Raw genomic sequence first — 25,517 nt, 5'->3', positions numbered from 1 at the left:
AGAAATCCTAACTCTTAGTTCTCTGCTCTGATTCACGCCTCTAACAAGTTCCCTTATTTATTACTCCTAATACTATATATAGCATTCTTGATCACCTCTGATTCACAAATCAACCAAGACTTGAATGTAAATCCTTGCATGGGTAAGGTGAATAGAAAGTACATTTTTTGTGGTTTTATAGAAATCTTTACAGGCTTTAAATGGACTTCTATAAAAGATACATTTAGTTATAAAAATGCTTTGTCTGGAATTGCACAGGACTGTCTAATGTAACCTTTAGACTGATTAGACTGAGAAACTTTAGCAATACTATCATACATAAGAACATTTGCCATAAGAACTTTGTCCATTACACAGAAGCTCATTCAACAGGACAAGTCAAATTCTTCTAACTCACATGGTAATGTTAGCTTCGCTTTTTATGTGTATAAACTTAGAATGAATGTAGACTATTCTGCAATAAATTAAATGTAATAATATAATGATATCATTCTATTTTTCCTGATTCATGTTCCATTGAGTTTTAATATGCAGACATAGATTAAAAAGAAAAATGACTTATGCTTTGTTTTAAGTGTATGACTGTTAACTTTGTTAGTTAAGAAAATACTTTATTTCCTGAAACATCTGTAAGTATCAATGAAAACAGATGATACACTGTGCAATGATTCTGCTTTATTTCTTTTGAAGTATAACCTCTCACTATTTTGTACCCATTGCTACTTTGAGTAATGAATTCCTCTCAGCAGTAGAGGAGAAAAGAAAAAAAATATTTATATGTAGTAATGTATAATATCAGATACTGACAATTTATTACTGGACTATAGTAGACTTAACTGAATATGCCTTTTGAAATGATAATTATAGCTGATAGGATTATTTTAATTTTTTTTTGTCCAAGTGTGCATTTTACTTTAGGATGCAAGATTTTACAGTGCTGAGATACCCTTTTGAGAAAAGTGCACATAATGAAAAAAAGTTTCATGCTGGATGAAGTGAACTGGTCTCCAGGGCTCCCTGTAGACTGTTTTTCTTACAGTTTTTGCAACAAAAACTCCCTGGCTAGTCCCAGAAACTTTCTGCAGCTGTTGTCCTTATACTACAGGTGCATTTTTTCCTTAGTGGGTGCAGAGCCTTTCCACAACAGTCACCTCCAGCCTGTATAGGGTAGTCCCAGCAACCTAGGAGTATGTCTACACTACAGCACTAATTCGAACTAACTTAGTTCGAATTAGTTAATTCGAACTAAGCTAATTTGAATTAGCGCATCTGGACTTAAAAACTAGTTCGAATTAGCGTTTTGCTAATTCGAACTAGCATGTCCACACTGAGTGGACCCTGAACTGAGGTTAAGGATGGCCGGAAGCAGTGCCAGCAGGGCATCAGGTTAGGACTTAGAGCGTGGAGCTGCTGCCTCAGGCTAGCCGAGGGGGTTCCCCGCTTGCAAAGCAGTCCTGGCTTGGAGTGCCTTGAGTGCCCACACTCGGCACATCACAGCACTCGGCCATCAGCCCGGCTGCACTTGCCGCAGGCTGCCATCCGGGGGGGGGGGGGGAGTCAATCAAGGGGCTTCAGGAGAGTTTCCACCCTGAGGAGCCCGCAGAGCCAGCCCAGTCCTCCCCATCGGGGGCTCGTACCCCATTCCTCCCTCACCTCCTTCCACTTACACCTCCCTAGCCCCCCTTCCTGATGTACAAAATAACTAAAATGATCAGGGGTTTGGAACAGGTCCCATATGAAGAGAGGCTAAAGAGACTGGGACTTCTCAGCTTAGAAAAGAGGAGACTGAGGGGGGATATGATAGAGGTCTATAAAAGCATGAGTGGTGTGGAGAGGGTGCATCAAGAAAAGTTCTTCATTAGTTCCCATAATAGAAGGACTAAAGGACACCAAATGAAATGAATGGGTAGCAGGCTTCAAACTAACAACAGAAAGTTCTTCTTCACAAAGCAAATAGTCATCCTGTGGAACTCCTTGCTGCAGGAGGCTGTGAAGGCTAGAACTAGAACAGAGTTTAAAGAGAAGTGAGATAAAGTCATGGAGGTTGGGTCCATGGAGTGGTATTAGCCTGGGGGTAGAAATGGTGTCCCTGGCCTCTGTTTGTGGAAGGCTGGAGATGGATGCCACGAGACAAATGGCTTGGTCATTGTCTTCGGTCCATCCCCTCCAGGGTACCTAGTGTTGGCCGCTGTCGGCAGACAGGCTACTGGGCTAGATGGACCTTTGGTCTGACCCAGTACGGCCATTCTAAGCTCAGGGCTCAGGGTCGGGGGTCTCACTGGACCACCTTGATTTTCATGCCAACCTGCTCCTGGGGGCCAGGCTGGCAGCTCTCCTGCCCTAGCCGGCCACTTTCCTGTGCCTAGTGCAGAGGTCGTAGACAAGGTCCACGATGTCTGCACTAGCCCAGGCGGATGCCCGCCTCTTGAGGTCCTGGGCAGGCTCCTGGGAGCCGCCAACCTGGGGTCCTGGGAAGAGGCGGAGGGCTGGGTGGCAGCGGGTGGCCGGCTCAAGCCGTGCCAGGTGCAGGGTCTGCTGGCTGGGTGCTGGCAGGCTTGCACCTGGCACGGGCACCGTAGCCAGCCCGTGCCTCTTTAAGGGCTCCGGGGCCAGGAGGGGGGCAGAAGAGTTTCCCTGGTGGTGCCCAGAGTGGCCACCAGGGAAAGCTGTGGAGGGCTAGCCTCCCACTAGTTCGAATTAAGTGGCTACACAGCCCTTAATTTGAACTAGTTAATTCGAACTAGGCGTTAGTCCTCGTAGAATGAGGTTTACCTAGTTGGAATTAAGTGCTCCGCTAGTTGGAATTAAGTTCGAACTAGCGGTTTGCATGTGTAGCGCCTATCAAAGTTAATTCGAACTAACGTCTGTTAGTTCGAATTAACTTTGTAGTGTAGACATACTCTAGGATATCACAGCTTCATAAACTTCACCACATCGTAATATGCATTTAAAAGACTCTTTAATCCAAAGCAAATCTGTTTCTTTTTCCCTATGAAGAAGAATTTTCTACCCCCCATGCAACATAAACATATATCCTGAACCTCTTAATACCTGTCTCACTGTAACTCTCAGTTCTCCTCTCCTATATTAGGTGGTAAGGTGCTTTTCTCTTCCATTTACCTCAATCAGGTTCTTCCTGATGGAGGCAATCCGTATCTTGCTTTAATTAGGTGTCTCCTGCCAGCCCATGGATGTTGCCGGACCAGAGTGTCCTGGAATCCCAGAGACAGGGAGTGGAGCTGGGAGGCTGATGGCTCCAGGTTGGCTGCAGAGCTACAATGGCCCAGGGGCAGAGAATAGCCCAGCAGCCAGGAGGGGAGCCCATCTGGGTCTGCTGATGGACCGTGGGAGAGCCCAGAATCCATCAGCAGAGAGATGGAATTGACCACACCTGGTCTAGCAAACTCTTCCTTGGGACTTGTTAGATCCCAAGGGTGCCGGACCAGGGAGGTGCTATATCCCGTTCTATTTCCCCCTACCCACTCAGCTACCCACGCTTTGCAAAACTTCAATCTGTCATAGAATCAGAGACCTGTCCTCACAGCAGGACCAAGCATGGTTTAGAACATCCCAGAAAGGTGTTTGTCTAATCTGCTCTTAAAAAGCTTCAGGGATAGAGATCCCACAACCTTCATGGACAGGCAATTTATTTCAATGCTTAACCACCCTGACATGAAGGTTTTCCTAGAGTGCAACCTAAACCTTGCTTGTAGCAATTCAAGCTTACTGCTTCTTGTCCTATCATCAGAGGTCAAAGAGATTAATTGTTGTCCCTTCTCCTTGTAACTACTATTTAGGTTCTTAAAAACTTTTATCATGTTCCCTCTTAGTCTTTTCTTTTCGAGACTAAACAAACCCATTTATTTCAATCTTTTTTCATAGGTCATGTTTTCTAGACCTTTAATCCTTTTTGTTGCTCTTCTCTCGACCTTCTCCAATTTCTCCATATCTTTCTTGAAATGTGGTGCCCAGAATGGGACACTGTACTCAAGCTGAGGCCTGAACAGCACAGCGAACAAAAAAAAATTCTTATTGTGTTTTGCTTACAACACTCTTCTTTCTAATACCTTCCAGATTCATGTTTGCTTTTTTTTGCAACAGAGTCACGCTGTTGACTGATATTTAGCTTGTGGTCCACTATGACCCCTAAATTCCTTTCCAGTGTACTCCTTCCTAAATAATCATTTTCCATTTTATATGTGTGCAACTGATTGTTCTTTTCTAAGTAGAGTGCTTTGCATTTTCCTTGTTGAATTTCATCCTGTTTACCTGAGACCACTTCTCCAGTTTATTCACCTCACTTTGAATTATAATCCTATTCTCCAAGACATTTGCAACCCTTCAAACCTTAGTATCCTGTGCAAACTTTATAAGGGTACTCTCTATGCCACTATTTAAATAAATGAAGTTATTGAACAGAACCAGACCCAGATCTGATCCCTGCAGAACCCTCCTAGCATGATTGTGAACCACTGATAATTACTCTCTGGGAACTCTTGTAAAGATCACGTGGTTACTCTCTGAAAACGGTTAGGCATCCAATTTATATAGCTCCATGTAGGTTGTATTTCCCTAGTTTATTAATGAAAAGGTTATATAAGACTGTATCTAAAGCCTTACTAAACTTTAGATATACCACATCTACTGCTTCCCTCTATTTACAAGGCTTGTTGACCTTTCAAAGACATCTGTCAGGTTGGTTTGACACAATTTGTTCTTGACAAATGACTTATCACCTTAGTATCTTCCAGCTGTTTGCAGATGGATTCCTTAATTATTTGCTCAATTATCTTACCAAGTACAGAGGTGACTGGTCTGTAATTTTCTTGGTTGTCCTTATTTTCCTTTTTGTAGATGGGCACTGTATTTACCCTTTTGCAGTCTTCTGGAATCTCTCCTATCTTTTATGACTTTTCAAAGATAACAGCTAAAGGCACAGATATCTTCTCAGTGAGCTCCTTGCGTATTCTAGGATGTTTTTCATTAGATGCCTAGTGATTTGAAGACATCTAACTTATCCAAGAAAAAACTTAAAAAACAACAAATAATTTGGTAGCATGTTAAAAACTAACAAAACATGTATCTGGTATAGTGAACTTTCATGGGCATAGCCCACTTCTTCAGATGACTAGAGTACTGGATGTCTAGAGCCAAAAATAAATAAGGGAAAGAGGGTGGGGGGAAGAAGGAAAAAATTGGAGGGAGGGGAAGGGGAAGAAAAAGTGGCAGTGGGTAGATAAATTTCAAAGGGAAAGCCTTGCTAGTATGTAACAGGAAAAACTGAAAATCAACAAATAGTCTATTAGCACATAAAGACTAGATAGTTAAAAGAGTCAGATAAGAACCATTAGTTTGCAATTTAAAAGAAGAGTATTAACACTAGATTCTACACAAACATAAAGACCCATAGGCACCTTCCTTGTTCGGTTGGTTGATAATGTCCCAGCCATCCAATATCATGATTTAAACCATTTGCACAAGAATTAAACTTGTGAATGAGGTGGAGTTCCAAACTTTCTCTATGTATTTGGCTTGTGGAATTGGTCTGTACCAAAATAGCAACTTGGAGATCCCTTAATGAGGGTCCAGGAAAGTTAAAGTGTTCACCAACAGGTTTCTGTATGTTCCCTTTTCAGATGTCTGAGTTGTGTCCATTAATTCTTTCCTGTAGCTACTGTTCAGTTTGTCCAATATATATTGCATTGGGGCATTGCTGGCATTTGATGGCATAGACCACAATACTGGATGTGCAGTTAAATGAGCCTTTGATTTGGTGGCTGATGTGGTTGGGTCTAGTGATGAATTTGCTCGTATACATATGTGGGCAGAATTGGCACTGGGGCTGATTGCAGGGTGGGGTTCCTAGATGCTTATGATGTAGCTGTGATGCATGGTTACCAGACAGAATTTGTTTCAGGTTGAGGGGTTGTCTGTAAGCGAGAATAGGCCTTTCCCCCAAGGCCTCTGAGAGCGAGGGGTCATTTTCCAAGATAGGTTATAGATTATGGATTATGGATTGGAGCAGTTTAATTTGTGGTCTGAGGGTGATAAATGGCATTCTGTTGTTTTCTCTTTTGGGTCTGTCTTGAAGTAGTTCATGTAAGGGTATTTGTTGATTTTTAAGTTTTTCCTGTTACAGACTAACTCAGTTACCCCTCTGTATCCTATCCAAGTAATTTTAACTTGTCTTTCCTTATTTTAGCATCTGAACCTACCCCATTTTCACTGGCATTCACCATGTTAGGTATCCAGTTGTCACAAACCTTCTTGGTGAAAACCTCAACAAAGGTGTCATTAAGCACCTCTGCCATTTCCAATTTTTATGTTTATTCCTTTTCCTTCTTCACTGAAAAATAGGCCTACCCTATCCTTGGTTTTTCCTCTTTCTTCTAATGTATCTGTAGAATGTTTTGTTGTTATCCTTTATGTTTCTAGATTACTTTGTACCCTGCCCATTCTCATTTTGCCACTACATACTTGTGTAATTTGTTTATATTCATCCTTTGTATTTTGACATCTTTTCCACTTTTTGTAGGACTCCTCTTTGATATTCAAGATTTCCTGATTAAGCCACACTGGTTTACTTCCTGTCTTTCCTACAGGAAATAGCAGTGGAATAGTTTGCTCTTGTGCCCTTAATAATGTCTCTTTGAAAATTTGACAACTGCTTTGATTGTTTTTCTTCAGACTTACTTCTCATGGGATCTTAGCTACCAACTTTATGAATTTGCTAAAATGTGCCTTCTTGAAACACATTGTCTTTATTTTGCTCTTCTCCCTCCTACCATTCCTTAGAATCAAGAACTCTATCATTTCACAATCACTTTCACTGAAGCTGCCTTTCAGTTTTAAATTCTCAAACAGTTTCTCCCTATTTGTCAAAATCAAATCTAAAACAGCCTCTCTTTTAGTAGCTTTCTCAAACTTCTGTAAAAAAATCTTCCTCATTACATTCCAAAAACTTGTTGGATAATTTGTGCCTTGCTGTGTAATTTTCCTAACAAATATCTAGGTAGTTGAAGTCCCCCATCACTAAGTCCTGTGCTTTGGATTATTTTGATAGTTGTTTTAAAAAAAGCCTCATCTACTCTGCTCAGGTGGTTTGTAGTATATCCTACCATGACATCATGCTTGTTTTTTACCCCATTTATCCTTTCCCAGTGACTTTCAACCAATATGTGTCCTATTTCCATCTCATCTTCAGTCCAAGTATACACATTTTTAAATATATCAGGCAACAGCTCCTCCCTTTTGCCTCAGCCTATCCTTCCTGAGCGAACTGTACCCTTCTCTACCAATATTTCAGGCAAGCGTATTATCCCACCAAACTCTCTGTGATGCCAATTATGTCACAGTTCTGTTTATTTACTAGCATTACAAGTATTTTTCTCCTTATTCCCCATAGGTCTCACGTTATTATCCAGACATCTAAGATACTGATTTGATTTCCACTATAGTTCTGTTTTGTCCCTTCTTTATCCCTGCTATTACAGCTCACGCTTCCCCCAATTTCTAACCTTTCTACCAGGTCTTCATGTTTTTGACCTACCTTTGGGCTTTGGTCACCTGGTTTGACGCCATCCTCACTAGGTTAGCCAGTTTGTGTTCAGTGCTCTTCTCTTTCTTTGATAGATGGACCCCGTATCTCAGGTTAGCTATCCTTCCTTCTAGAACGGTGTCCCATGGTTAAGAAGCCAAAGCCCTCCTGGCAATGTCTTTGCAGTGAGGCATTCACCTCCAGATTGCATCTGTCTCCGCCTGGGCCCTTGACCAGAAGGATTGAAAAGAATACCACCGGTACCCCAAACTCTTTCTCTCATACTCCCAGAGTAGTCACTGCTGATCTGACAAGGGTAATACCTTGCAGTATCCTTTGTACTCACATGGATGAATAGGATGAGGTAATAGTCAGAGGGCCAGATCCGTCTGTAATATCTCAGATACAGGCTCCTGGCAGGCAGCACATCTGCTGGGATGCAAATTCAAGGCATCCTCTTGTTGCCAGAGCAGCGTAATGGTTTTCCAGCACCATAGTGGGTGGGTTGGGATTATGGGTAGAGGACTGTATGCTGCCAGAAGTAACCAGCTGCCAGTGTTCTCCCTGCGACAGTTTTCCTCCCCCAGTGGTATACCAGCAGTCCTCTGCAGCTGGATAGCTTCCTCAGCCTTGGATGTGTCCACAGTGTGGGGTGGCTAGTCTTAACATTCTTCACTTATCCAGGATATTAGTTAAGAAGCCTCCCTCCTCAGTCCAGGCTAGTACCTAGTCCCTAAACCAGGAAACACTTAAACATATTCTTCAATCATATGTGTGTGAGCTGTGCCCTTGAATTTAACAAAGCTTTAATCACCACTTTAGTCAGCAGATTATCTGGCCCACAGAGAATGCCCAAAGCAAGGTGAGGTAGTATGTGATATAAAGCATTGATTGTCATGAATTCAGAATAACCTCATTACGCACAAGTGATGAAACTATGTAGTTATACAGGGCATTGTAGACAACTGATCACATGGCTGTGCTTGTCCATGTAAAGCAGTGGTTTCCAATCTGTCATGCCCAAGATCACTTTCTGAAGTATAAGGGCAACTCACAATCTAGCTTGCCCCTTCTCTGAAGCCCCAGCCCTTCCCCCAAACTCCATCCCACTCACTCCATCCCCCCTCTCTCAGGGTATGTCTACACCACAGCACTAATTCGAACTAACTTAATTCGAATTAGTTAATTCGAACTAAGCTAATTCGAATTAGTGCATCTAGACCTAAAAACTAGATCGAATTAGCATTTTGCTAATTCAAACTAACATGTCCACATTGAGTAGACCCTGAACCGAGGTTAAGGATGGCCGGAAGCAGTGCCGGCAGGGCGTCAGGTTAGGACTTAGAGCGTGGAGCTGCTGTCTCAGGCTAGCTGAGGGCTGTGCTTAAAGGGACCTGACCCCAACCCCGGACAGACAGTTCTCAGGGGTTCCCCGCTTGCAAAGCAGTCCTGGCTTGGAGTGCCCTGAGTGCCCACACTCGGCACATCACAGCACTCGGCCATCAGCCTGGCTGCACTTGCCACAGGCTGCCATCCGGGGGGGGGTCAATCAAGGGGCTTCAGGAGAGCTTCCACCCCGAGAAGCCCACAGAAACACCCCAGTCCTCCCCATCAGGGGCTCGTACCCCATTCTTCCCTCACCTCCTTCCACTTACCCCTCCCTAGCCCCCCTTCCTGATGAACAAAATAAAGGACACGTGTGTTCAAAAATAGAAACTCTCTTTATTGAACAAAACTCGGAGAAACTGGGAAAAGGAGGTGGGAGAGGGGAGGGCAACTAAAATGATCAGAGGTTTGGAACAGGTCCCATATGAAGAGAGGCTAAAGAGACTGGGACTTCTCAGCTTAAAAAAGAGGAGACTGAGGGGGGATATGATAGAGGTCTATAAAAGCATGAGTGGTGTGGAGAGGGTGCATCAAGAAAAGTTCTTCATTAGTTCCCATAATAGAAGGACTAAAGGACACAAATGAAATGAATGGGTAGCAGGCTTCAAACTAATAACAGAAAGTTCTTCTTCACAAAGCAAATAGTCATCCTGTGGAATACCTTGCTGCAGGAGGCTGTGAAGGCTAGAACTGAAACAGAGTTTAAAGAGAAGTGAGATAAAGTCATGGAGGTTGGGTCCATGGAGTGGTATTAGCCAGGGTGTAGAAATGGTGTCCCTAGCCTCTGTTTGTGGAAGGCTGGAGATGGATGGCACGAGACAAATGGCTTGGTCATTGTTTCAGTCCATCTCCTCCAGGGTCCCTAGTGTTGGCCACTGTCGGCAGATAGGCTACTGGGCTAGATGGACCTTTGGTCTGACCCAGTATGGACATTCTAAGCTCAGGGTCGGGGGTCTCAGTGGACCACCTTGATTTTCATACAAACCTGCTTCCGGGTGGCCAGGCTGGCAGCTATCCTGCCCTAGCTGGCCACTTTCGTGTGCCTAGTGCGGAGGTCATGGATGAGGTCCACGATCTCCGCACTAGACCAGGCTGGCGCCCGCCTCCTGCGGACCCGGGCAGGTTCCCGGGAGCCGCCAGCCTGGTCCCAGGAAGAGGCGGAGGGCTGGGTGGCAGCGGGTAGCTGGTTCGTGCCGTGCCAGGTGCAGGGTCTGCTGGCTGGGTGCTAGCAGGCTTGCACCTGGCACGGGCACCGTAGCCAGCCTGTGCCCCTTTAAGGGCTCCGGGGCTGGGATGGGGGCAGACGAGTTTCCCTGGTGGTGCCCAGAGTGGCCACCAGGGAAAGCTGTGGAGGGCTAGCCTCCCACTAGTTCGAATTAAGTGGCTACACAGCCCTTAATTCGAACTAACTAATTCGAACTAGGCGTTAGTCCTCGTAGAATGAGGTTTACCTAGTTCGAATTAAGCGCTCTGCTAGTTCGAATTAAGTTCGAACTAGCGGTTTGTATGTGTAGCGCCTATCAAAGTTAATTCGAACTAACGTCTGTTAGTTTGAATTAACTTTGCAGTGTAGACATACCCTCAGTCGCTCACCTTCCCCCACCCTCACTCACTGTTACTGGGCTAGGGTTGGGGTCTGGAATTTCGAAGGGGGTGCAGATGTAAGAGGGGGATGGATGCTGGCTCTGGGAGGGTGACAATGTTCGGGGAAGGGGATGAAGTGTCTCTCATTCTAGAAGATTGCACTGGAAATCTCAAAAGCTGCTTTTCACATGCAGCCTCTGTGTTAAATGCCCACAATCATTCCTCTGTCTTCACCCAAAAGATCTCTGTGTTTTGATATCTCTGGCTTGATTGAAATACTGCCAGTAGGTTGTATAAGCTCAGTACATGCAATGCCTGCCAAGAATTGCTGGCAATCCATTCTTGACAAAAAAAAAAGTTTTTAAAACTTTACAGAGATTTTCTGGTGTGTGTGTGTGTGTGTGTGTGTGTGTGTGTGTGTGTGTGTGTGTGTGTGTGTGAGAGAGAGAGAGAGAAAGAGAGAGAGAGAGAGAGAGAGAGAGAGTAATGGGGGGATTCTTTCACAGTAAGTGTGTGTGTGTGTGTGTGTGTGTGTGTGTGTGTGTGTGTAATGGGGGGATTCTTTCACAGTAATTGCATTGTGCAATATTCTAGGAATATTTGCCAATGAACTTCAGATTTTAATCTCTCCAGTCAAATATGAAAGAGGGGCCATTGTGAAAAGACGAGAGTGAGAATTGGCAGCACAAGAGAAAGAGCAACCTGACCAGATGCAAAACTTGGGGCCAGGAGTTTCCTTTGATCACAGCAGATAATCACTGCATGCTGCTGTGGCCCATGCACAGTTTAACTGAAGAAGAAAGTTGTGGTAGTAGAAAAGGCTCCAGGCTCACTTATCTTTGGGGTAGTTTTGTAATGTTTGTTTTATTTTTTTCTCCATTTTAGAAAAGAAAGAGTTCAGGTGGTTACACAAAATGCCAACTAAGAAGAGTAAATATCTGTATGCTTCCAACAATAATTCAACCAAGGAGAAGAATATAGAAAGTAATGGAGTTACTGGCCTGACATATGTAAGTAACAATTTCTTGAGTTAAACTACATCATAGCCATGTATAGTGGCCTAAAATTCTATTATCCTCTCACCAAATCTGAAGAAATTACAAAAGGAGCTTTCGGTGCCACTTTACGTTGGCAGGATCTCTTCTCTTTTATGTAGATCATCTGAAGATTTGCTTATCTACAAAGTAAATATGGAATATTAATGGTCTAAAATAGTTCCAGTTTAAGACTTTTAAGAAAGGTTACAGGCGGGGATGGAAGATAATCTTAGGGCCTAATCTTGCACCTCACATTCAGGCAAAGCTCTGGATTGCCTTGGTAAGGAATACTGGATGGGTGCACTTAAAAATGCTTAATATTGTACAGGTTGGACCTCCCTTCACCGGCACCCTTGGTACCTCACTGGTTCAAACAAGGGAATTTGCCAGACCAGGGGAGGTTCCTCCCAAATGGCCCATGCTGTCCTGCTGTCCCCAGCTATGGCTCCAGTCTAGCCCTGCTGCTGCCTGCCCAGACATTGCTTCTGCTGGGGTTGGCGCTGCCACTGTGACTTCATGACTGTGGATAGAGCTTCGTGACTGTGGATAGAGCTCCACAGCCGGGGCCAGAGTGCTGCCACTGCTGGAGCTCTGTGGCCACCACTCTGGCAAGCCCGACCTTAGGGCAAGGCGAGCAAGACAGTTGCCTTGGGCCCCATTCCTTCAGGGCCCCACGCTGCCCGGTGCCCACCTACCTGGCTCGGAGCCACCCACTTTCATGATGCAGCCAATCACAGCACGCCGTTGTGGGCCCCGCAAACTCTTTGGCCAGGCCTGACTGCTGGAGCTCTGTGGCTGGGACGGGAGCTCCGTGGCTGATGCTGGGACTCCACTCCCTGCCAGAGCTCCCTGATACGCTGCTTGCCCCTCCACTCCCTGCCCCCTAGCTCCTGGCTGAGTCTCCGCGTCCCTCCCACCCCCTGCCGGCTAAGGGAGGTACAACCTGTACTATGAAACTAGCTCATTCTACAGTTTACTTCCCTTATAGACTGCTTCTTGTCCTCATGGCTGGCAACAAAAGGACACCAAGGGGGCAGGATGTCTCCCCTGATGCCCCCCCCCCCACTCCTCAGAGTAGGACTGAATCCCCATGCTATCAAATCTCACAGGAGGCCTATAAAAGAAATACCTTTCCGTGTGGTGGCTCTGAAACAGGATTCCATATAGGTGTGGCTAGCCCCAACACCACAGTCCCCAAAAGGATACTGCAGTGAGGAGCTTTGTTGCTGGTCTACCCAAAGCAGGTCTATAGTGGAGTTAATTTGCTCTTTATGCATGAAAAGTTTAAACATTCTCACTGGACACCTTCTAGCTTTCGCTTCAGGCAGAATGTTTGGAGTGGAGTTTCCCTCACAGAACGGGGGAAGGAACCTTGGCACCAGAAAGTTCCCTGAAGGCTGCAAGCGTCAGTTGGACTGGGCAGTTGGAGAGTGAGAGAGGTCTGTGTAATAGTAATGACAGAGACAAGATTTCCTTAAATGTAGAGAGAAACAAGTGAGGGTGAAAATGAGCTGAAGGAAAAATAGTGTAACAGAGAAAATATAAAGAAGAGATTCGAGACACAAAATCAGAAGGGAAGGAACAGGAAAGAGCCCCAGGAGACAGATAAGTGCCATTCCTAGATGCCCAACTTGACCTTAATTCTTAATTTTCTGAGCACTTGCCTTTCCCACTGACATCAGCTGGAGTTGTGGATGCTCAGGGTTCGAGGTCTCGAGAGGCTATATGGAACAAGTAGAGATAACTATAGTGCTATAAAGGAAAGTGTGGCAAAGCTGGGGGGTAGCTAGCTAGAGGGAAAGGGGAGGTTGTTGCACTGGACACAGAGTTCTTTGTTCTCTTTACTTTGAAAAATGTAACAACTTATTTAAAAATGTTTTCCCTTAGATGTGAAGTTTAGGAAAAAGACTGGGGCTACAGAATAAAGAGGGTCTAAACAGAAGCCAATAGTGTTCAACCTATTCTGATTCACAGATTCAAACAGTTAAAGAGCCTAAAGTAAAGAAGGGGATCCGGGCCAGATGGCTTTGTAAAAGATATTATGTAGTACTGCTGCATCTGCTTCATCTCATATGAAATACCTCCTCTGACACAGGCTGTGTTTTCTCTGCAATTGTATTTCACTGTAGAGTAACATTCAATTTACTGGCTATTATTTTGCCCAAATATTTATCTTAAGTATGTTGTCTAACTAGCATTCTTCCATATTCATTGTTGCACAGGCATTTTATACTTAGGTTTTTTATTTTTATTTTAAATAAAAGTGGCCAAATCCTAAAAGGTGTTGTTCCTTTGCTAAACACCTGCAATTTCCACTGTGGCCCACAATACTCAAAGATATTTAACACTTGTCAGGATTTTCATTTTAGCATTCATCTTCATTGAACCAAATCTCATTAATTTCTGCCCACTTCAGTAACATTTTTAACTCAAGTTATATCTTTGCTTTGTGTTGCATTATTTGCCTCTCCCCTTCATGTTGTATCATCACCTATAATTTATGTACTATCCACCCTCTCCTTTGGGTTATTAAATATACAAATTAGTACTAGCACCAGCACTATCTCTTGAATTTTCCTATGGGACAGTTCAGTGAAGTTTCCCAATGTGATACATGACCATTAATTACTCTGCTGCTGGTTAATGAGACCCTTATGTAACTTGTTGTACAGAACACTAACTCAGAGCATTCAGTTTGTTTGTTTTTTTAAAATGTAACCCCACCTGTTGGCTAGCCCAGTGTGAGGTTATTCATCATAGGGGAAGCTTGTGACTTCTTACACCACTGTGGAGGGGGCTAGGCCTGAGGCTGTTTGGTGTGCTCTGCATTGTGTATGTGTGAGTGCACCTCAGACCAGACCCACTCCGACAAATCACCAGGAACAGGCTTTATTCTGTAAAAAACATAGAACAGGAAAACAGTTCAGCAGCCCCTTCTCTCAGCATGCAGCCTGTGTGCTGCTTCTAGCACAGTCCTTGCTGAGACCCTGCTGGGGACAGAGGGCACATCCTGGCAGGAACCACGAAGTTTTCCCAACATGCCGCAGTTTGTAGTCCACAACATGTAGTTCCCAGGGCTGTTGCTGAAACACACTGGACCTTGGGCTACAAAAAGACTAAATAAAATAATAATCCTAATCCATTTGTCTTAGAGTTGGGCAAATTATTCTTTTAATATTGACCAAGTTTTTTGCTATTACTGCCTCTGAACAGTGAGTGGGCGGGACGTGTGCTATATCACTATACAGCACTACTGGGTTTTGGTTATGTTACAGACTGGATGGAGATATTAACCCAAATTACCATTTCATTATTGGGGTTTTTTGGGAGGGCAGGATGCTGTCAAATACTGCACTGAAAATGTTCCATCTCTACTAGCTTGAAGCCATTAAGTAATCATAATTGCGTGTTCTCTGAGCATGTCTCAGGAAATCATAGATCCCAGAACCAATTTCCTTCTTGTTAAAATTCAGATCAGGTACCCAATGACCTCCATGTCTGAAATCTCTGTAGCAGAAACCAGTGCCAGGCATAAATTGCAACCACATTGCTACTCCATGCTGACTTCTTTAAAGTATATAAATGAAGTAAAGGAAACTTTGTGATGACTTAGAAGTTTTTGTAGTAGTTCACAACTTATCCTATACTATTAAAATGTATGTGTGATGCACACAAACATTCATTGTGTATGTGTTTATACAGACACACACAAACAAACTTTTGTAGGGTAGATGCCATAAATCATTTTCCCATGGCTGATAAAGATTAACGCTCACTCTTGCACACCCCACATCCACAGTCCCCTGCCCTGAGCCCCTCCTCAATGACTCTTGCACCTCCCATTATTCCAGCTGCCTGCAGTCTTCCCCCTCCCTGCACACACACTCCCAAGGCACTGTCCTAACTCCTGCTCTTCTCCCTACCCCACTGCCAGCTCCCTGCCCTAAAGCATCCAAGTAATTCCGGGTAAGCCTTCTAGTATCTACATAAAATAAAAGACAAAACTGAGAAAGAAATAGTAAAATGAATCCTTTAGAGATTTGACTAAAGGGAATTGACAAGACATGGGTTTTGCAGATGAATTACAAAGACCACCATTTAAAAATTCAGATAAAGTATGACAACTTGATTTCTCAGCAGTCACAATTTTATTATTAAATCAATTGAGTATATCAGAATAGCTGTATTGGGCGGAGTATCATTATCTTCAGTTGACATAATTGCAGTAAGTTTATTTTTTAAAATTGCAAATAATGGGAGTTATTTTGCCCAGTTTCCCTCTGTGCATTTATGGGAACAAAACGTAACAAGAAATAAAAAGTAACAGGGTTTGAATCTCTAAACAGTGCTGCAGATGGTAATCAGTTTCCCCCCCATTTCCCCCTAAAGATGTACGCTTTTCAGCATTTTAGATCATTGCTAGAAAATGTCCTATTTGTACATTTCCATCCCCATTTGCCAAAGAACATGTTTGTCTTGGTTATGTGTTCAGTGCACAGTGTATTGTGTCAAGCACTTTGTTAATATAGTCCTACAAGGTCTAATCTGCTTTCTGGGAAACCTAATGGTTATGGGGTTTCAGATGCAGTTTATTGCCTTTAACAAGGGAGACAGAAATGTTTACAAAAGCGATTCTATTATAATGACCAAAAAACTGTGCTAGCACTTATCACCTTTCAGGTGAACTGTGCTAAAACATTGTTTTAAATTAAAATACTCTAATCAAAGTGTCCATGTCTGTTATATGCAGGACCATGGGGACCATGCAAATAAATTAAATGGCACAAACAGGTTTAAAAAAATAACAGAAGAAACAATGGTAATGAGCAGGATGCCTGTTTCCATCTCTCAGCATTTATACATGTTCTAGAAATGGCTGATGCCAGTTTCACAGGTATAAATAGAGACTAACTCCAATGAAGACAACAGGGTAAGACTGGTATAAAAATGGAATGAGGGAAACCAGAATCTGGCTCCTGCTAAGATAAATCTTTCTGCCCAGGATGTTTTTAGTTTTTAATAATGTACTATCAAATGGTTTGTTTTCCTTACAAGAAGGCAAAATATCAGATGGGTGTCTGATTCCAATAACATCAACATTGGATCTATGTTTGTCTAATATTTTATTAAAAAATTGGAATAAATGAATTTTAAGTTGATCAAATATGCAGATATCACAAACATTCTGGAGGAGAATCTGGAAACATGCCCTTAGAAAGAATTACAGAATGATCCAGAGAGAAGTAGAGACCTGGACAGAAATTAATGGGAATGAGTTTAGTTTGAAAAGTGCATTATGTGAGCATGGGCAGAGGGCAGAAAATAATAGCATTAAGAAAGACAAAATGGAGTTTGATGATTAAGGCTATGTCTACACTGCAGTGTTGTTCTGGAAAAAGCTTTACAAATTGTGAAATAGCTTTTTCCATTTCTTTTTTTCTGAAGAGGCTTTTCTGACATTGGGCCAAATGTTGGGGGAAAACCCCTTTTTCAGAACATCCCTTCTTCCTCATAAAATGAGTTTTACAGGGATGCTGAAAAAGCACGTTTGCTCTTCTGCTAAACATTTCAGAAGTGCAGACATGTTCCCTGGACGCAGCAGAGTAGACATCTTAAATACAGAGAGAGGAATAGGCTCAAAAATCCAGCACTAATTTGCAGATTCTACGGGTGGAGATAAAAAAGCAAAGCTATTCTGGGGTATATGCTCACTTCAACTCTTAAAGTAGCTTTAAAATATTCAGACTCAGAGTATTTACAGTTTGAAACTCTTTACTAAAAAAGACTGAAGAGAGACTCCAGAAGCTACAAAAATGATAAAAAAAGATTAGGCAATATAACATACAAAGACAGACCCAGAGCTCAATCCTAGTGTCCTTAATATAGGGGGAAAAAAACCTTTTTACTTCAGTGGGGTTTGGATAAGAGGCTACATTGTGAAGGGAGGTCACTGAGGCAACGGTGTTAGAGATGTTAACCATAAACTTAATTAAACTCTTAAGCCTACATTTTCAAGCATAGGTACCTTAAATTGAGAGCACCTATATCCTTAGTAGCTGCCAAAAATAAATGACCTGATTTTGAGAGATGCTGAGCTGCAGATGTTCAGTGTATTGTCATTTAATGGGGGTTTCTCTGTACATCAGAAGGCAAAAGCAAAAGGCTTTGGACAGCTTCTAGGTTTGACTAGTGTTGGTTACTGAGTTACCTTGGTGATGTGAGCATTATGAATAGTCAGGGAGGGAGTGTATTTATATACGTTAGCAAGGGAATCAAATAAATAACCATGGATGTCGCCATGTCGTCGTGTCGCCAATGATGAGATATTGTAGTGGTTTGAAAATGGTTATGGGATTTACCACATATTTGGAAATGTTACTTAAATAAACATAATTAATTCTCATATGCTCTTTTTTAAAATCTTACCTTCAAAGAGGAATCTGACAGAGCACACGGAACCTTGGTACCTGCAAACCGACACAATGATTTCTTCAGCACCTTATCTGATACCTGATCTAGATATACGAGGTGATGAAAGGACCTTTCGCCACAAATATGAACCTAGTTTAAAAACCATGATTCCTATCCGCTTCAAAGCAAAGCAAGTCACTTTTATTTATAATTTAAATCTACTATATATTTGGGAGTTTGTCTGTGAGTCTGTCTGTCTGTCTGCTTTTTCAACAACTAAACAGTAAGACCTAGGACCACCAGCCACACCCCAGAGCAATGATTCAAACGAAGCTTGTACATTTTCATTTTATTTTCCCAAACCCCAAAATTAATTGAGTTAAGGACCCAACCAATGGTGGGTAAATCTTCTAGTATAACTTGTAGAAAGAAAATCTACAGAAATAAAATCACAGTCTGAGGGCTAATGGAGATTAAAATTTATTTTTCAGGAAGCCCTGGCTCCTCCCACTTCCCCAACTATTATTCTAGCTTTTACTTCAAATGTATTCGAGTAGTTGAAATTGCATTAACTATGCCTTTATGAACTACTAACTATGTCTTACTTATATTTAGTTGGTTAACTGGGATAATACACTGCCAAGAAATTTTTTAGGAGTAATCTGAGATGAGTTAACCTGACAGAATCTGACATTTCAGTATTGTTGAAAGCTGTCATGAGTGACTTCTCTGATGCTCTATATACACCCTGTAGCATTATCTCAGGAGGATACTGATTAAATGCAGCAAATGCCAGTTGACTTCACATAATGAAGCTGATTTTTAGCTCAGAAGCTGAGCACACAGCGTGTTTTGGAAGCTACAGATTGATTCTCACTCCCTCAGTGTGACCTTACCCTATCATTAATTAATAGGTGGTGTACTCATACTAGTTATCACTCCACTAAGGGATGCATGATGATCTCTGCCTAACAGTATCAAAAGGTTTCTTAATGTCTCAGAAAACATAATTTTCTATAGTTAACATTTGTAAGGTCAATAAAACAACTGTGAAATTAACTTGAATACTGAATGAGTAGCTTTTATTTTCCTCTTAGAACTTCTCCTAACCCAATAGATGATGCAGGACTGTTCTCATTTGCTACATATTCTTGGCTTTCACCTTTAATGATTAAAGGATATAAACACAATATCAATGTGGACACCTTGCCTCCATTATCATATCTAGATAGTTCAGAGCCAAATGCAAGAAGGTATGATTATTTCAGTTTTGGTATAATTATTGTAAGATTATTTCTAATGTGCTGTTCTTTATTGAGAGTCATGATTTGAAACTTCCCAGGTACACTAAATATACCGGATGGACCTCCCTGGTCCAGAACCCTGGGGACCTGACCATTCCCGAATAAGAGAATTTGCTGGACCAGGGGAGGTCCCTTGCTGCAAACATTCTCATCTGCTGCTAGCTCTGCTTTTGGCTCTGGCTGGTCACCCTGCTAACAGCTCCAGCTGCCTACCGATGGTCCCAACTCAGTGAGCTGCTGTGTAGCCTCAGCTCAGCTCCTCTGCTTGGCTGCCATTTCCCCAAGCTGGCGCAGTCCGGTCCCCCTGCTGCACTGTTGTGGCACTGGCTCCGGCTCCCCTACCAGGCGTGGCTCTGGTCCCCTGACAGGCTGCTGCGTGGCCCTGGCTTCCTAGTTCATGCAGCCCCCCCTGCCAGGCTGCTGCATGACCCCGTCTTCCCTGCTGGGCTGCTACTCAACCCCGGGCTGCTGCTCTCCCCTGCTTGCACAGCCCCAGCTTCCCTGCCAGGCTGCTGTTAGCCCTGCTAGGCTCCCAAGGATTTGCAGCAGCCAGCCCTCTTGCTGCCTGATTCCTGGCCACTGGGGCCTCTCTGGCCTAGGAACATCTGTGGCCCTGCCAGAGCACGGATGTTGCCGGACCAGAGAGCCCCGGTTTAGGGAGGTGTAGCCTATAATATAGAACAGCAGGTTTTAGCTGCAAAATGTTTTGCATGTTTTCTATTGTCTGACTCTGGACAGGATCCTAAAGATAGAAAACAATAAAACAATTTTAAAAAAGGGACAAAGAGAAAGGAACAGAAGAAAACAAGTGACTGGGATTTGGTTTTGATAAAAGATAAGGGAGCAAGAAACAAAACTTCTTGAGAGTTTTCTCTTTCCTTTATTGATTTGACATTTATTCTTTCTACCCATATCTTATATCTGGATTCCACTTTGCAAGAAGATAAAGTAGGGGGCAACTCAGGTTGAAATCAAGAACTCTATCCAAAATTTAGTTTCTGTCCAGCAGACAAGGCTTCAGCTATGGCAATACCGGGTCAGGTCAAAAGGCCACTGAAGGCCATGAAAATCTTTCCATTAATGGGATTTGAAACAGACCCAAAGAGCTCTGTCTTGGCTGGTGCTGAACATTCTGGCCCAAATCCAGCACAGCAGCGAAGTACATTAACTTTAAACACGTTTAATCGTGTTGCTGGATCGTGACCAGAATGTCAGTATTATACAGCAATGAGCCTAAATGCATTGCAAAGCTCATTGATATACTGAGTAAATTTTGCACATAAATGAAATGGGAAAAAACATATTAAGGACCCAATATAGCTTTGATGTAGTGGTTGTAGTATTTATTAGTTCAGTGCCCCAGGTACTATCAGCAACCAATTAATTCCTGTGATTTTGAAAACTATTTCAGTGTAATCCATTTTGGTATACATGCATTTAAATGAAAACAGTGAAAAATATTTGTCCTCAGATTGCAAATTTTAATGTTTTCAGAGGGATAATTTCCTTACAGGAATCACATTGAATAATGATCTCCTTTCATGAACTGTTGACCTATAAAATGTTAATTGTATATGTTTTAGATTTTGATAACTGTTGATTGACAGGATGAGGAACCGAATTTTAATTTTATCATTGTAGCAGTTCCATATATAAACTGTTGTGGTTAGAAGAAATCCTATGTTCTGCTATTTAACCTTCAACTTCTTAAAATGTGGGGATATTTTTTCTCTCCAGATTTCAGCTCCTTTGGGAAGAAGAGCTTGCAAGAGTTGGACCTGAGAAAGCTTCTTTGGGTAGAGTAGCTTTTAAATTTCAGAGGACAAGAATTTTGGTGGATGTGATAGCAAATTTCATGTGTATTATCTTGGCTGCGCTAGGACCAGTAAGTAGTTCCATACAGATGAACAATTTTCCAATCAATTGTATAAAATATTGTCAAATATTTGTATATTATTCTTCATAATTATTTTATTGTCTGTATTCTGCTTTGATGGGTGTTAATGAAATGGTCTAGAAATGATTATTAGACTGAGTATAGTTTCTCTTCTGTTCCAGATAGTTACTTTTCATGTACAGTAACATAATTTGAGCTGTAGTGTCCAAAGTTTACTTGTGCTATCTTGACAAAACAAAATGGCAGAAGACAGACAGGAAAGAACTATAGTTGGGTGAATGTTGCCAAAAACTTTCCAAAAATATCTATTCACCTTATAAAAAGGGTTCACACACCTTTGTTTTTTCTTCTCCACAGATATTTACTACAGGCTGAACCCTTCTAATAATCCAGCATTCTCTGGTTTGGCAACATGTGTGGTCTGGCATGATTTTAGTTAGCTAGATGTCCACTTATTATGGGTGTGGTGCAGTTTCCCACCCTCCCATAAAGTTGGTTTACAACCACCATTCCTGCTGTTAGTGTCCTGTGCTGTTACTTAGCTCTATTTTACCCTTAAATATCTTCTAGAGCCATAAGCAGTGGAAATGTTGGTAATGCTGCTAGACAATATTGTCTTCCCATGGTCCGGCAAATTCTCTGGTTTGGCTCTGGTTAGGTCCCAAGGCTGAACTAGAGAGATTCAACCTATACCAAGGAATATCAGAGGAAACAGTAAGTAAATATTATAGAAAGTTAGGAAGCACAGTCAATTTTTTCCCATTTCCATGTTCTTATAATCTGAACCAGTAGCAGTAGCATGAAACTGTGTTTCTCCCTGGGGATACATCTACACTGCACGGTACCAAATGTATCCCGAAATAGTTACCCCCTGTCTACACAAGCCACCGTTATTTTGAAATATTTTTTGAAATAATGGGCATGCTATTTCTCCATCCCGGTAAACTCGTTGCACGAGGGATAAGGTATGACTCAAAATAGTGTGTTATTTCGAAATTTGGTGCTGTGTAAATGCACCAAATTTCAAAAAAAGCTATTTTGAAATAGATTCGAGATAAGATACACAATTTGTGTAGTGCAAATTGTATATCTTATTTCGAGTTTAGGGTGTTATGTAGACACACCCTGGTTTATTTTTTTCTGCAGAGTTCTTTCCTCACCCACTTCATTTTTGAGTGTGGAAAGATTAACATAATAATGAAGAGAAAATGTTCAGATTCCATGGGGACTATATGTACATAAGCCATGCTCCATAGAGGAGGCACACCACAAAATAAAAGTTGCACTAGTTTAACTAAAATCGTGTTTGAATCCCAGTTAGTTAAACTGGTAGAATCCCTTGTGTGGACACACTTATACCAGATGGCCCCTGGCTTATATTGATTTAGCTTAATTCTGGAATTAAAGGTTAAAAATAGTAAAAACTGTATCTGAATTTCCTTAGCTCTGTCATTCCCCTCTGCAGTGATGAGAAGACAGGAGGATCTATATAGTAGTAGATCCTTTAGCCCTGACCCAAAACCCATTTGATCTTGTGGTGGCATGCTGGAGATGAGTTGAGTTTCAATTGAGATGAGTTTCAAAGTATGTTAAGCTTTGCAGAGCCCCAGAACTCTCACTCAGATTTGCAGTTCACCAGTTCCACTGCCAGAAGACCCTCCCTGATTGTAGAGAAGCTTGCATAGATGCTGGAACTAGAGGCCTGGGGGGTGCTGCAGTGCCCCCTGACTTGAAGCAGTTTCCATTGTATACAGGGTTTACAGTGGCACTTAGCACCACTCACTAAAAATTTTTTCCAGCATCCCTGGAGATGGGGGCTGGATTTATCTTTTAATAGTTAATTTTAGTGTACTCTAATTAATCTCTCTCTTGCAAACTAACTATGGGAAATGGAGACAATTTTTTGTTGCTTAGTTATGGATGGAATTTTAAAGAATTAACAGGCACTAATGGACATTATACTAACTAATTGCCTATAATGAGAGGATCCCATGGATGTTTCAAGGCCAAATGAGTCTGCTACTTTAATCTTTGCTTTTTATAAAGCTATGTCTCATCTAAATTATGGCATCATGAAAGGTATGGCTCAAGTCTGATGTTTTATTGCAAATCTAAAGAAGATTTCTGATGACATGTAACATGAGCTTCAATTTATAAGAGCAGTAAAAGTTCAAGGCCAGCTAGCTGTTCATACATATAGAATCCCCATATTCTATATATGAAAAAATCAATAGAATTCTGCTGTAATCTTTATTATTAAAGTATTGAATTCTTCACAGAGACCATAAATGCAATATCCCATTAGACAGAAACATGTTCTAAGTCCTTCCACCCATCATTGTAATCTGAATCACGATATCACAGTATGTTTACTTCATGCACTATGTTATTTCAGTTGCAGGTTTTAAGGGTAACCTGCATTATTATTCTGTTTATAAGAGCCATTTCTGTTGTGAAGTCAGGAGTTAAATGTTTGTGCAATACCAATTACATTTAAGTGTGAAGGCAAGTCCACAAGCTTGCATGGCAAATATGCTTTATCTATATTCTAGAACAATGTTTCTCAACCTTTTTTTTTTATAAAGTACCCCCTTTTAAAAAAAATTATAAGTACCCGCAGTGCCTACAGTTTTCAGACACACAACATTTTTTCTAGCATTGCAACACATTTCTTTAAACAACTTAATCGTAGGCAGGCTGGTGATGAAATTTTTTGGGTGTAAAAAAAGTACAAAAATAATAAAGCACTGTAAAACTTAAAACAAAAATTCAGTTTTCTCCAAATTTCAGTTGTATTGATGTACCCCTTGACTTCTCTCAAGTACCCTTAAGGGTACTGGTACCACTGGTTGAGAAACACTGTTCTAGAAGATGTATGAGTAGTAAAAATAACAACAAAAACCTGCACTGTAAAAATGCCCCCATAATAATGTCATATTATCCTCTGATCATCTCAAAATTCTCATTCATAACATCAACCTCACAATCACAAAGCAACAGAGGAATGAGGTTTAAACAATTTTTTAAAAGGAAGAGACATGCTAAATGGTTTCTGCTACAGAAAATCAAGGCAACAAAAGCCTTTAAAGGCAATGGCATCAAGCAGAGGAACCATAGCTTGTTGCAGGGATGGGGCAATGTTCATAGAACAAAGGAGTTGGCTACAGTGACTCTTCCAAGTTTGATAGATCCACAGTGGTTGTCATTCACCTCTTCCTATTTATTACTTATATTTTTTAGCTTCTTCAAGTAGAAACAGCAGAATTTTGGGAAGCATTTTGCTCTGTCATTCTTTGATGATTTTCAAAGATATTTCTGTGGGCTTGAGGGAGCTCACTGAAAGGAGCATTCACTGTACAGGTATCTGTGGAAGCAGCACAGTTCATGATTTTATAGTGCTGAACTTCCCAAAGGCTAACAAATGTGACACTTTTCACAATGCAATTTTTAAAATTAATTCTGAAATATCTTTGCAGACTGTGATTATTCATAAAATTCTACAGCACAGTGAAAGTGTCTCCAAAGACATCGTTTGGGGAATTGGACTCTGCATAGCACTCTTCATTACTGAATTTTCCAAAGTAGTATTTTGGGCATTGGCGTGGGCCATCAACTACCGTACAGCTATACGATTAAAAGTTGCTTTATCTACAGTAGCTTTCGAGTACCTATTAGCATTTAAGTCTTTAACACATATCTCTGTTGGTGAGGTAAGTTTTCATAATCATATTCCATTACTTCCAGGTGACCTTTAATGTCTGAGCTATTTTTGTGAAATACTTAAACAAGTAAATGTAAATGGCATGTTTATTTAAGTCTTGATGCAATAATAAACAGTGTATGGATTGTGTCTCCTGAAAATCTTACTCCTGGGATTATAAAAACATTATTGGTTTAAAAACTCTTGATCACAAAAATATTTTTGATAAAAGGGAAAACTATTCATCACTCTTTTTATTTTTGCAGGTCATTAATACATTATCCAATGATGGCTATCGAATGTTTGAAGCTGCCTTATTTTGTCCTCTGCCAATTACTGTGCCTATATTACTGATTGTTTGCATCATATATTCTTGTTTTATTCTTGGTCCCACTGCACTCATAGGAGCATTTGTTTATATTATATTTATACCTATACAGGTAAAGAGATTGATTTTCCTAATCATTTTATATGTGCATTGATCAATATTAAAATCAAGACTGAGGTTTTCAATATAAGGATATAAGGCAGTGAAATGTAATATAGAGTTGGGTACTCAGCTCCTCAAGCTCTTTTGAAAATCCTTACCTTAAATCACAAAGAACTCAATAAGGCTAGTTCTACGGTAGGGGATAAGCTTGAATTAAGATACACAACTCCA

General features: G+C 41.5%; 1 protein-coding gene across 6 annotated transcripts in view; it reads left to right on the top strand.

Annotated features, from left to right (window-relative positions):
• The first annotated feature begins 284 nt into the window (after positions 1-284).
• ABCC12 (ATP binding cassette subfamily C member 12) overlaps positions 285-25,517 on the top strand; it is a 92,570-nt gene continuing 67,337 nt past the window's right edge. For 3 of the 6 annotated variants that reach the window (XR_012906711.1, XM_075940215.1, XM_075940216.1), the window contains exons 1-6: positions 11,393-11,517; positions 17,979-18,145; positions 19,053-19,208; positions 20,997-21,144; positions 24,633-24,866; positions 25,123-25,296. Coding sequence is in view for 4 of the 6 variants with exons in the window: in XM_075940215.1 (XP_075796330.1) it covers positions 11,422-11,517; positions 17,979-18,145; positions 19,053-19,208; positions 20,997-21,144; positions 24,633-24,866; positions 25,123-25,296 (975 nt within the window). In the remaining 2 variants the exon portion in view is untranslated. Of the gene's footprint in view, positions 401-11,392; positions 11,518-17,978; positions 18,146-19,052; positions 19,209-20,996; positions 21,145-24,632; positions 24,867-25,122; positions 25,297-25,517 lie in introns of those variants that run through there. The other 3 variants (XM_075940213.1, XM_075940214.1, XM_075940217.1) reach the window with 3 other exon arrangements.

Source organism: Pelodiscus sinensis, chromosome 12 (assembly GCF_049634645.1).
Source record: "Pelodiscus sinensis isolate JC-2024 chromosome 12, ASM4963464v1, whole genome shotgun sequence".
Classification (NCBI taxonomy): Eukaryota; Metazoa; Chordata; order Testudines; family Trionychidae; genus Pelodiscus; species Pelodiscus sinensis.
Note: the sequence above shows the minus strand (reverse complement) of the source record. Positions and strands in the feature narration are given on the sequence as shown.